Source organism: Protomyctophum parallelum (genome assembly GCF_964188405.1).
Source record: "Protomyctophum parallelum genome assembly, chromosome: 13".
Lineage (NCBI taxonomy): Eukaryota > Metazoa > Chordata > Actinopteri > Myctophiformes > Myctophidae > Protomyctophum > Protomyctophum parallelum.
In genome coordinates, this window is record NC_139708.1 from 29,188,504 (window position 1) to 29,201,529 (window position 13,026).

Sequence of the window (13,026 nt, forward strand, 5' to 3'; positions counted from 1 at the left end):
TCCCATACACCAGAGGGATACACGGTCACACTCTGATTGGCTATTGGGTTGTAGGCAAACGTTGGTTTTACTCTTACCTCTTCTTTTACTTAGTTTAGATATTTTGCGGGAAAGGTAAAAAAAAAAGAAAAAAAAGTTTGACCTAATAATAGTCTATACGGGATATGAGATTAGGATAAAGGCACTCCAAAACTGTAAATTTCATAGGATGAGAATTAGAGTTAAACATTTTCAAAGATCTCAGAGAAAATATTTTTTCATTGTATGGGCAATTATGAATTTAGACAAAGCTGCCCCCTTGAAACGTTTGATGTGCATTTGTCAACACAATAGCTATATGCCTGTATGAAATCATTCTGTCACACACTTTCTGCATTCCTGGGGTGCACAACGCCGTCGATAGTCAACGGTTGCCTCGACAACCATCCAGCCAATCACAAAGCAACCACCTTCCCATGAGAGATGGGATCGCAACGCTTCCGTTCTTGAGCGAAGCGGTTGCGACGGCGACGGAGGAGCAGCAACAGCATCCGCGCGTCGACCAATCACGGCGCTTCTTTTAGCTCTCACAACCAACCCGAATAACTGCAGATGCCCGCATCAAAACGACGAGATTTTCTCTCTTTCGCAGCTTTGCTTACCATAAGCTGCCGTCTATTTTTGGAACTCGTAGTAGCCATTTTCCCCTCCGTCTCCATTCCCACCCCCTTTCTGTTGATTTATAGTCGTTCTGTTTATGCTTGAGGTGGTGGGGGGACTCACTCACCTGTGCTGTCATCACCCGGTGCATTATTACCAGCCGTGACACAGATAGTGGGCTCTAGATGTTTAATTTCTCAATGGAAGACGTCCTCCCACTCACTGCGAGGCTCGCACATTTCGCGTCTGTACTGCATCCGTATTCTCGTCGACGAGCGAGATACTCTCACCATTCTTAAATGAAAGCTTGACGCCAAGAAGGAAGGACTGAACCTCATCATATCTCCACCAGTGCTTTCCTCTGGACGGCTATATATATATATATATATATATACCGGAGCAAACCGTGGTCTCACGCCCAGCACCTTGGACAGCTCCCCAAGCTTGTGTCAGAGGGATCGGTGACTGGTGAGAGAATCAGCAATAACAGATCACATTAGGATCACATTTGCATGCCAGCAGCATGCAAATGAGATCAAGATGTAATTGTAGCCTACATGAAATTGAAAAAGAATGATACAAATGAATTGATTAACTTAAAGGTATAAAGACTCCACCAAGCGTGGACTGTTGTTTTGTTGCATGTGTCAACCTGTATCATTATTGCTTATTATAATAAAAAGGCCCCCCACCCCTAAATCATATAAGGGTTTGCCTTTATCAATAGCTAAGGGTATAAAGTCGAAAACGACATAGCCTATATATTTCCTATTTTGCATGCACCACAGCAGTGTATGGCTGAGTATGAATAATTATCCTATCGAATGAAGATATGAAAGCAGCCTTTGCCAAAGCCTAACAGCAGCTCTGAATCATACTCGTTAGCGGTGTAGTTATAGGTCTCGGCTGTAGGGTAGAGCTTCCAGGCCCATATTAATTAATATTTTGGAAGCTGCCGTGTGTTGAAGGGGGGTGGTGTTTTCGTTCAAGGCTTCCATTTTGAAGCTAAGATGGATGCTTGCGCACATTTCTTTCTCATGCCTCTATGCCCTTATCTTGGTCCTTATATAATGTGGAAGTGAACACGGTTGAGTGGCGAGAGGGGGGCCCGTTTTCGCCGTGGTGGTGTTGATGAACAACAATCTACACAGTAGTAGAGGAAGCCATAAAGGACAGACGCGTTAGAATGTCCGTTGGAGGTGAAAACAGTGTTGGGCTTGATTTGGTTAAGCAGTGCTTAAGATATATGTTTTAACTAAATTCCGAACAGTATATCATGTACCTGTAGAGAACATGTTCTATCTGGGCCTGGGTATATGAAAACAAAGCATCAAGCTACTTTCTAAGCTGCCTGTTCAAAGATTTAAACCCCTGCTCCCACAGCAGCTGTGAAGGAATGTATGGAATTGCTTTAGGCTGGATGATATTAGCTTTTGAAAAACTTCTGTTTTTTTATCAATCATAATACATAGAATGGAAAACATATTGATAGTCATGTGGCATCACTTCTAATGTATAATTTTGTCAATGGGCTTTTGTGAGCAAATTGTCTGTTCGGCAATAAGTCATTTTAACATAATCCTTATTGAACGAATGTAACGGGAAAGGTATAAGCAGTCAGTGATATAAATAGAAAATAGAAAGTTTTCTGAAAAACAAACAAACACAAACCCTCCCACCCAACCCCCAATCCCCAAAAGAGTACATATAGACAGTAAATAAGAAGGTATAACAACGAATAGATTTAAAAAACAATCACACCCGTGTGAAGTGAGGGGCGCTAATATATTAAAGTAACTCATGTTGCTATATGATTAGGTGATGTAATGATGATATAAAACAAACAGTGTCAAAACAAACATTAAATTCTCTTTATTGTTAATGGCATTTAATGTTTGTGTTATAGGGACAAGATGTAAGTTTTCCATTGTCAATAGCGTTTTGAAAACAAACATTGAACTAAGCACAAACATTAAACCTGTATATATACAGGGAATATACAGGGAATATACAGGGAATATACAGGGAAGCTGGAAGTACCCTCACTAAAAACGCCGGGACAACGCTCCACACGTCCCAAACTCTTCTCCCTTCTGGCTCCAAAACTGCATGTGGAATGCACTTCCCATTGCAGTCAGAACTGCAGCATCACTCCCAATCTTCCGCCGTAGCCTGAAAACCCACCTTTTCAGACTCCATCATGGCCCTTAGCACTTACCCTAAACCCTTAGATAGCATTTCTGTTGGATTATATAGCATTTGATACAGACGTATAGCATGTTATGTAGACAGCACTGTAATTGTATTGTATGTAGTCATAGCACGCCATAGTACACATATATAGCATAGTAGTAAAGATGTATAGTTTATATGTATAGTGTATGTATAGTTTCACTATATAAATATTCCACTGTTACTTTCTTAGCTTACGCATGTTTCATGATAAATGCTTTTTATGTGATGTATTCCCATGCTTTGTTCTTGCTTAAATGTAAGTCGCTCTGGATTAAGAGCGTCTGCTAAATGCCTAAATTGTAAATTGTAAATTGTATATAAAAAGGGGCAAAAAGCATGTGATATGCTTTTTCAAATCTAATTCAAATCTAAGTCAAATCTAATTCAAATGTCCTGTTACATATAACTCAGTGGACAACAACAATCTATCCCAGTTGTTTACATTAGATAAATCTCTGAATCCGAAGATATTCTGTATAGTTTCAATTAAAAGGCAAAAGTTCTATTGTGTGTCACGTTAAATCTGACCCTCTTTCTTGTATTTCCCCACAGGTTAAGTTTGAGTGTTTTCCTCAAACACCGTCTGCTTTTGATCAATCAAAGAGCCACTAGCCACCTGCGCCCCCATCCACGCGCCACCTCATCCTTTCTCCATCCCAGCCTTCCTCCCCTGAACACACACACACACACACACACACACACACACACACACACACACACACCACCGGGGACCGCCACCATGGGTACGGTGCTGTCTCTGTCGCCCAGCTACCGCAAGGCGGCCCTGTTCGAGGACGGCCCGGCCACCGTGGGACACTACACGGCCGTCCAGAACAGCAAGAATGCCAAGGACAGCGCCAGCGCCACGGCAGCCGCCGCCAAGAGCCTCAAGCGCCCGTCCATCATCAGCGTCCTGCCATGGAAGCGCATCGTGGCCGTGTCGGCCAAGAGGAAGGTGAGGTGGCATATTTTAAATGAGAGTTCTTTCCTGTACACGAGCTGAGATGTATTCCGATAGGCTAACTTGAAGAAATGGGCCCAAATCCAGGCTCTATTTTCGCCCCTGCTAAACCCCTCATCCCTAAACTACTTTGCCTTTTACAACGTGTCTACATCGACATGTTGTGAGCTTGTAGATTGGCTATTCAAAAATGTAAAAAAAAAAGGCAAGGTAGTTTAGGGATAAGGGGTTCAGCATGTTTCCAGATAGACAGGCTTCTCACTAGCAGAACATTGAATAAGCATTACAACATGACATCATATCATTTGCAGTTATTGAACTATGCTATAATGCACATGGTTCACAACCAGTGGCCCCGGGACCACCAGTGGTCCTTGAGGGGGTGGCAGGTGCTCCCCCAGCTAAATGATGGAGAGTTGGTAACCAAATGGACCCTTATAGATCTTTAACTCTTGAGAGCATAAAATGAAACCAAATGGACCCGTAAGGTTAACTCTGTGGGCGACTGTGGCTCAGGAGGTAGAGCAGGTCGTCCAATGATCCGTGGGTCGGCGGTTCGAATCCCGGCTCCTCCTGTCTACATGTCGAAGTGTCCTTGGGCAAGACACTGAACCCCACATTGCTCCTGATGTGCTGGTTGGTACCTTGCATGGCTTCCGCCGCAATCGGTGTATGAATGTGTGTGAATGGGTGAGTGTATGTAAAGCGCCTTGGATAAAGGCGCTATATAAATGCACCATTTACTCTCAAGAGTTAAATTATTGTTAAAACTCTGCATTCATCAAGTCTACACAATTAGAGAATGTAGAATAATTGTTATGCCTGTTGTCTACGTTGTCAACGTTTGCCTGTTGTCTCTCCTATGGTGCCACCGCAACACAGCATGGAATTGTGGACAAAATCTTATCCAACGACAACAAAATATTCTACGTTTTTGGTCTGAAAGGTGAAATGTCATCAAATGGTGCATGGTTTGTGGCTCAAATATAAAAAAGTTTGAAAACCACAGTTATAATGGCTTCCGGGTTCCATTCTGTTCTCCAAAGGGCTCCAAGAAGCTACCGTCGGAGGGAGGGGATGCTGGGGGAGGCAAGGGGAGCCCGCAGGACGGACATCACGTGGTCACGGCGGCCTCCGAGGCCTCCTCCGCCGACAGCCTGAAGCTGAAGAAGTCCCAGTCCTGTGCCAACCTCTCGTCCTACACCACCACCACCACCTCCTCCACCACCCGGGAGCACCACAATGGAAACACCACCACCACTACCTCCTCCCACCTGCCCACCTCCAAGACCCTGGCCAACGTGGCGACGCACGTCGCCTCCGCCGTGGGGAAAAAGAACTCCCTGACGGGCTCGGGGCTCCAGCCGTCCTCCAACGCGGCCGGCACGCCCAAGCGCGTCATTGTCCAGGTAATGTGGTGGTCAAAAAGAAAATGCCGTCTATAACACTTAAAAAAAGAAAAATAATCGATTATTTTTTTCAGCAATTTAATGAATGAATACATTTCCATGAATTAGAACAAATATTTAAGAAGTAGTGAAAATAGCCAATCTGCAAGCTCACAACGTTGTGTGAATTAAGCGATGCGTTGTGATCTTGTAGATCTGCTATTAGTTTGGGGCCCGGGCAAATATGTTATTTCGGTTTTGGGTGACATACAGGCTAAAACGTTTGAGAACCACTGGTCTATACCATTTTCTGTTTCTTTTGTTAACTTATACATTTTTGAGTGGTGTCGTCCGTGTTCGTCCGCCTATGTGTTAATGAGCACGAGTATGACTATTAGTACCAGTAGGGGCGCTGTTGTACAGCAACAGAGAGAGAGTGCTGTACTGCTGTAATGAGAGAGAGAGAGAGAGAGAGAGAGAGAGAGAGAGGAGGTGGAGGGGGGGGGGGGGGGGGAGAGGGGAGTTGCACCACTCAGTTCACACGGGTGTGATTTTTGTTTGGTCTTGGCGGACTGGTCGTAATTGATTATGTGTATCCTCCACTGCAGTGCCTATACACATTGGGCTGCCTTCCTCCAATCCAATATAAAAGGAACAGGGAAACCTCCAATCTTGAGCAATAGCCCTCCCTCAGCCCTCAAGAGAAATCATTAGATCACAAAAATAGCTATGGTCCCTGGACCCTGCATTCCTCTTTCACACTCAACCTGAGCATCGCTAATGATGTTCTGACCCACTGCAACACATATTGATCTAAACCCATTCTATCATAGGGTGGTGTTATTATTGTAGTATGAAAACACAGGCTCTGATATAGCCATTAATGCATAATTATTGGTTTTGGTAGAATATATCTACATCGATAAAACTGTATTTCTTATATAGATAGAAACTTGAACCATACTTAATAATACTAGGTGTTTATATGCATAAAGTAGGTAGGTAGCAAATAGTTACACCTAATAATTATACATTTCAAACGTTCCTTCACAGATATACTGAGATTTGACAGTTTACAGCGGTCGAAAGTAATTGTGCGCTCTGCTTGCACACTAGTTGGCCATTTATGGCCTACTAGTGTGAAACAAGCACAAGCACAAGTATGCACTCGACAGAGTGCAGTTCTAGTTTTGTTTTATGTTTGTTTGTTTTTTTCGTTAGTTGTCGTTAAGTTGTGGAGCATAGATTCTCATCAGCATCCATCTTGTCCACCCCCGTTTGTCCAGCATCCATCTTTGCCACCCCCCCCCCCCACACACACACACACACTATAGTAACTAAAGTTTTAAATGTTAAATATACCTCATTACGTTTCCCCCACACGCGCCGCAGGCGTCGACCAGCGAGCTGATGCGCAGCCTGGGCGAGTTCCTGTGCCGCCGCTGCTACCGCCTGAAGCGCCTGTCGCCCACCGACCCCGTGCTGTGGCTGCGCAGCGTGGACCGCTCCCTGCTGCTGCAGGGCTGGCAGGACCAGGGCTTCATCACGCCCGCCAACGTGGTCTTCCTCTACATGCTGTGCCGCGACGTGGTCTCGTCGGAGCTGGCGTCGGAGCGCGAGCTGCAGGCCGCGCTGCTCACCTGCCTCTACCTCTCATACTCCTACATGGGCAACGAGATCTCCTACCCGCTCAAGCCCTTCCTGGTGGAGGCCGAGAGGAAGGAGGCCTTCTGGGACCGCTGCCTGGAGATCATCGACCGCATGAGCGGCAAGATGCTGCGGATCAACACCGACCCGCACTACTTCACGCAGGTGTTCGCCGACCTGAAGAACGAGAGCTGCAAGCGGGAGGAGGAGAAGACTCGTCTCCTCATTGGCCTGGACCGATAGGAGGTCGAGGGGGGTGGGGGTTGGGGGGGGGGGGGGTGGAAAGGTCCTTTCAAAGGGGCAGCGATTAACGCGCCTTCTAGTAACTAATTTTCAATGAGACCTGCGTTTTTCTTCTGCACACGCAGAGAAGTCGAGGGGCGACAACGCAAGCGTATTTATGAAATTGTCACACACATGCTTGTTACTGTACGTGCACACGCCCGCGACTGACCAGACCTGGATTCTGTTTAGAATCCAGGTCCAGGTTTACGCTTGCGCTGTCGCGCCCCCATCTCGAGCAGACCTGTCGTTGATCCAGGCGACAACGTCTGCGTTAATCGATGCCCGTCTGAAAGCACCTTAAGGGTGGAGGGGATGGTGGAGGTGAATGGATGAGGGAAAGGTATAGAGAGGGTGGAGGGATGGAGTCAAATGAGTATACAGATGGAGTGTAGAACTACAGTGAAGCAGCGGTGCTGTCTGGCATTTCTTACACTATTCACAATGGTTAGTTGTTGCATTTTTTCGATCGAGAGATAGAGTAGAGAGATACCAGCACGCCCCTATACACTTAACAATATAAACCAAAAGATAATAGCAGTAGTGAGTAGTCTGACGATGAAGTGCAAGTGGTTGGAATTTAAACATGGCATTTACAATGCAAATAAGAAGAGACCATGGCAAAAAAAATGCTTTTAACTTAAAGTGGCTAATGCATTGCAAGAGCTAAAATGCGCCTATCCGTTGCGGCACAACTGCCTTCATCAGGGTGATGCAGCACTTTTTTTAAATGAAGGAGCACTTAGGTGACAGAGACAGCTCATGATCTCCCATACATGCATTGCTCGCATAGGCAGCAACTACACATGGGGATTGGTAGTTAACACATTTTCCAAACCACAGACCAGTGCCAAATCAGATCCTTGGTCTGGAGTACACAGCCAAACCTCCGGCCCCCTTATCTGACCTGATCAGAACCTGATTAGATTCCCACGACCAGAGACCACTTGCTGCTGTCAAACACCTGGCCCCCACTTGGCTCATTAGGGGATAATAATACATTGAGGATGAGAATGATTATTAGATTTCTTGACAATACAGGGCTAGATTAGATTCCTTGTTGATATCAGCTGCCCAGCCCCACAGGGCTTATAAAATGAGGCTGCTAACAGGATTCATTGAAATAGACGTGACCCTAATTGTTTAAGTGTTTGCCAGGGGGCGATACGCCGTGCTTCACTCTGACCTGTTCTGAATGTTTTTGTGTCATACAAAACAAAAGCAACCAAAGGTGAGTCCCACATGCCAGATGACACCGCTGTAAGCTGCTCATGTATATATTTGTGGAAAATATAGGAAATATTATAAAGACACATGGAAGTAAGGAAAACAGAAGAGGCAAACAAAGAACCAGTGTGTGAGAGAGGACAGAGACGTTTCTTCTGCCACATGAGAGACATCAGGTTGGCAGAATCATATCAAATACGATAACCATGTTGCATTAGATCACTTTGTATGTCTGTGTGTAGCAAAGGTTGCACATTGATCACCTAACATATTGCCAAATCCACGTTTACCATAATCCCTTATCGAAAAACTGAACTCTTACACTGGTCATGGGGGTGCACCACTATCGAGACTTGAGACTTGGGAAAAACACTGAAAGAAAAGTATAGGTTATGAATTGGAACCCTTGTTTTCTTCTATTCTTAGACTATAACATTGGAATAACTTTGTCAATGTTTAGTGTTTGACACTGTTTAACAGTTTTGTTAAGCACACTCTTAGGCAGATTTTCTTTTGTTTACTTGGGAAGAAATGCAATACTGGACCCATGCTTACGTGGGGGAACCTTTCATTATTTTGTCCCCTCACCCCTTCTGCACTTTGTCCAACAGTCCACATTGGTGCTGTTCCATTATCTGACGTGGGGCAGAAAGTGAGAGAGATGACAAGGAGAGGGATTTTGTTTGTTTGGGAACCGAATGGAAGCTGAGACATATTATATTATGAACCCAGGCAAAAGAGGTCTGCACTCTGCACGCCGTGTGTTTGCAATGTCACAGAGAACGCACGCAGTCACACACGATTGAGTTCATTTCAGTTTCAAAACACGTTTGCGCTCACTTCACTCTGTGCAAGTGGCATTGAGATGTTGCAAGGGGGCCTGGGGAGGCTACATAACACAATCTCTCCTGGCAAACAGAAGTCCAGTCAGGAAATAAATACAAATAAATTCTATATATTATAGGCGTTTGAGCTTATGAAGTGTAATGTACGAGAGGGCATGCACGAGGAGTAGGTGCCACAGGTGAACATATTAAACATGGCACCTTGAAGTTACTATCAACACTGCACTCAAGGGACTGTGGGGCTGTTGTCCCAAGTGTCTATTGTATCACCTCTCCAGCCCTTCCCACCTCTGTCTTTACCTTTCCACCGGAGGACTGAATGAGACAACAGATTCTCTCTGATCCAAAAACTTGGCATAAATCAATCCACGCTCGTTCAAACGTGTTTAGTCTGGTCCAAACCGGTCCTTCCTTATTAAGAGACTGTCTGACAGGTCCAATGGCCCAATTATTCAAATTGAGTTGTGTTGACGTGCATGTGTGCTTCTGTAGGTTTTTCTAGCATGTAGCTTTGTGTTGGGCACACCACACCACACACTGTAAACAAGACTGAGCAGAAGCCAGTCTGCTGGACTTGCTATTGAAGCTGGAGTTAGTGATGTGACATCGGAAACAAGGCCAAAAACTGTCAGGCCAGATCCTGCAGGCATGCACTGCTGCTATTTCACTGCCTGTCTCGCACAAAGAATGTCTGATGAGGGAACATTCAAAGGAGCATAGTTGAAGCCTTCCTTGCCTTCCTATATGCCAATCTATGATGTCACATCTCTCAGTCCACCTTTAACCGTCGTCAAGTTCGAGAAAATATCCCGTCCTGCCGAGGTTGCATTCTGAGGGGTGACCAAGCAGAAGTCGAGTCATGCAATGAAGTGGAACCCAGAACCCAGTGGATCCCATTTCCTCCAGACCTGTTGCTTTGACCACTTCAACAACACCAGGATCCATATTCTGAGGGAAAACCTTCGCAGACAATAGCGAATCAACAAGCTTACAGCGCATTGCGTGCAACGCGTCGTCAGCTTGTAGATCTGCTATTTTCAGCGAAGATATTTAACGTGGATTGAAAACTGATAAATACACTAACATAGAGCCCTGGAGGATTCCGCTCAACCATATCGGGTTATATAGACCCCCAAATGGAAACCAACAAAGTCCTTGACTCTCGGCAGTTTCCAAAACTTTCAGTATGCACTTCCTATCATGAGACTTTTGCCTCTTGTGATTGGCCAATTAGAAACATCTGAAGACCTACCTGCATCGCGGCAGTCTAAGCCCAAACCACACCAAAGGGTCGCCATGCACTCCTCGCAACCAAACGCGTGTAGAGTTGCATGGTGACCCTTTGGTGTGGTTTGGCCCATTGAATTGAACAAGTTGAATCACTTGGGTCGACTTGGTCAACGTGCAACAGGACATATCACACCGCTGGGACGAACGCTAAAACCGCCTCGACCCGTTGGTGTGGTTTGGGCTTTAGTTACCCCTCAAGGTCCCCAGATCTTTAGTCACCCCTCAAGGTCCCCAGATCTTTAGTCACCCCTCAAGGTCCCCAGATCTGTCGCATTCTGCTGCCGGAAGCTCTGGGTATACCAGATTGGTAAACCCGGCCTCCTCATTTAGTGGGGGGGAGGGGGGGATATAAATCAAGAAAACAACAATAATACAAATATTTTACAAAACAACAAAATGGAACAAAGGAGCCAATACTACTGACAGTGCTGAACAAGAAAGACGTTTAAGCAAATGCATAACCTTTTCAGGATGTTCTTATTTTACATGTCGGAGACGATGATGGTCAGGATGGATGGCATATGAATGCCATTTATGTATGATGACTGACTGGGCTGCAGTATAGGTACAGCACTGTAAAAAAACATGTAGCCTTGAAACCAGAGTCAGACCTCAAAAGACAAATATGCACACGAAGAATGAATTCCAATTGACCTTAAGCACACCACTGCCATCTTGCCAGCAAGGTGGTAACTATAGGTGCAAACAGAAAAGTCCTATCTGATTGTATTAAAACAACATCAAACTCACCAACATTGCAGCTGTACAAAAAGCTTGAATTATCCTCTTTATATCTGCAAAGTGTTTGTTTCATAAAAATCCACTGTAGACTTGTTATGAGCTATTTCCTGTCAAGAAATTCCTTGCAGGTGATTTATTTGTTTTGGAGTTTGGAAGTGCTCGTTGAATATCACTCCAGCGGCTCAGGTGTACCACCTGTTTTGAATTTGCACATAATACAGGAGGCAGCAGGAGGTTGCGTTACTGATAACGAGTGCTTCCAAACTCTAGGAAGTAGCTCATAACATGTCTACAGTGGATTTTTATGAAACAAACAGATAGAAAGAGGATAATTCAAGCTTTTCGTACAGCTGCAATGTTGGTGAGTTTGACATAGTTTAATACAATCAGTTAGGACTTTTCTGTTTGGATGAATGGGCTGTCAATGGGAAGTTGCACCTTGTTAGCACCTTGCTGGCAAGATGGCAGTGGTGTGCATATGGTCAATTGCAGCCAAACCTGTTTACATGCTCTTTCTCTGTGCTGTTGTCAATGGTCAAACAGTCAACAGGTAGCATTTTACAATGAAACACAGGGTGATTACCGAATCATCAAAACATGGGTATTCCTTGTTGCATTTGGTTTTATCCAGTTTATGAGTGGTAGAGAAATCAGATTTGGTATAATATAGGATTTAAAATAAAATAAAAAACCCTACAAGAGCAGTACTGTTCAAATTAACATGCACAAGATTGAATGCTTTTGTCTTAACAATATGATAACTCACAGCTTTTTTTCCTTCCCAATCCGAATTTCATGCAATGTCCAAGCATGAATCAATGCTCATCAAGTGAAAAACATGATCAAAACAGTGGTGGCTGTTTTATAGCTGTGCTTTTTTAGCTTTGTTGTTATTTTATTCATCTATTCAAATCTTATGGATGAAACCCAGAGTCTACTTACTGTAAAGAATAATAGCTATAACAAACAAAATGCCTATAACCACTCAATGTTTACTGCATCTGATTTGGGTTGGTGTGAATGGTAGCAGTTTGAATTGAATACGTTGAAATGCAACCACCGATTTGAATGGGGGCCAATCTCTTATTTCTGTTATTTGTCAACGTCTAGTCACTATATTCACAATCTCACACACTCACACGCGCACACACACACACACGCACACGCACACACGCACATCCTTTTTTGATATTGCAAGGTTCAAGGTTTCTTTATCGTTACATCTTTTGTGCGGGATACATAAGAGTACCTACTTAAGCTATTCAATGTTGAATGATATCTGGATGACACAAACACTTATATTCTGGAAGCAGTCCCTGCGGCTTCCAGCTGTGCAGGGACCATATACGAAGAAGGACAGGAGTCAAGGACAGGAAACAAATAGAACTCTGTGATTCTCATATACCAGTGCGGTTCTGGAACTCTCTGAGGGAGCTTCGGATGCGGTCGGAACTCAAGATCCACTCAACCCCCTCCCATCATGCATCTCTCATGTCCCTGTCTTTGAACAGTGCATAAACTACGTGCCATATCTTATCTTGCAAACACATACAAGACAAAAAATAATAATATCGTGTAACATATGATGAAGCTTATGATGACGACTGGTGACAATGGGGTTATTTCAATTTTCCTTCCTTTTCATTTGTGGATCATATCGTGTAAAAAAGAAGTGAATAACTTTGTTGAACAAACGTCTATAAGGCCACTATAGTGTTACAGTAGAGTACTGATGCTGCAGCCTGTGACTCTATGGGTGTATGACTATGTA

At 44.3% G+C, this 13,026-nt stretch overlaps 1 protein-coding gene across 1 annotated transcript; it reads left to right on the forward strand.

The window, feature by feature from the left end:
* Positions 1–3,613: 3,613 nt before the first annotated feature.
* On the forward strand, positions 3,614–7,113 carry LOC310869811 (cyclin-dependent kinase 5 activator 1-like; the record flags this gene model as incomplete). Its single annotated transcript, XM_083780750.1, has 3 exons — positions 3,614–3,829; positions 4,882–5,244; positions 6,616–7,113. The coding sequence occupies 3 exons, from the start codon at positions 3,614–3,616 to the stop codon at positions 7,111–7,113; spliced, it is 1,077 nt and encodes a 358-aa protein (XP_083636876.1).
* Positions 7,114–13,026: the final 5,913 nt, after the last annotated feature.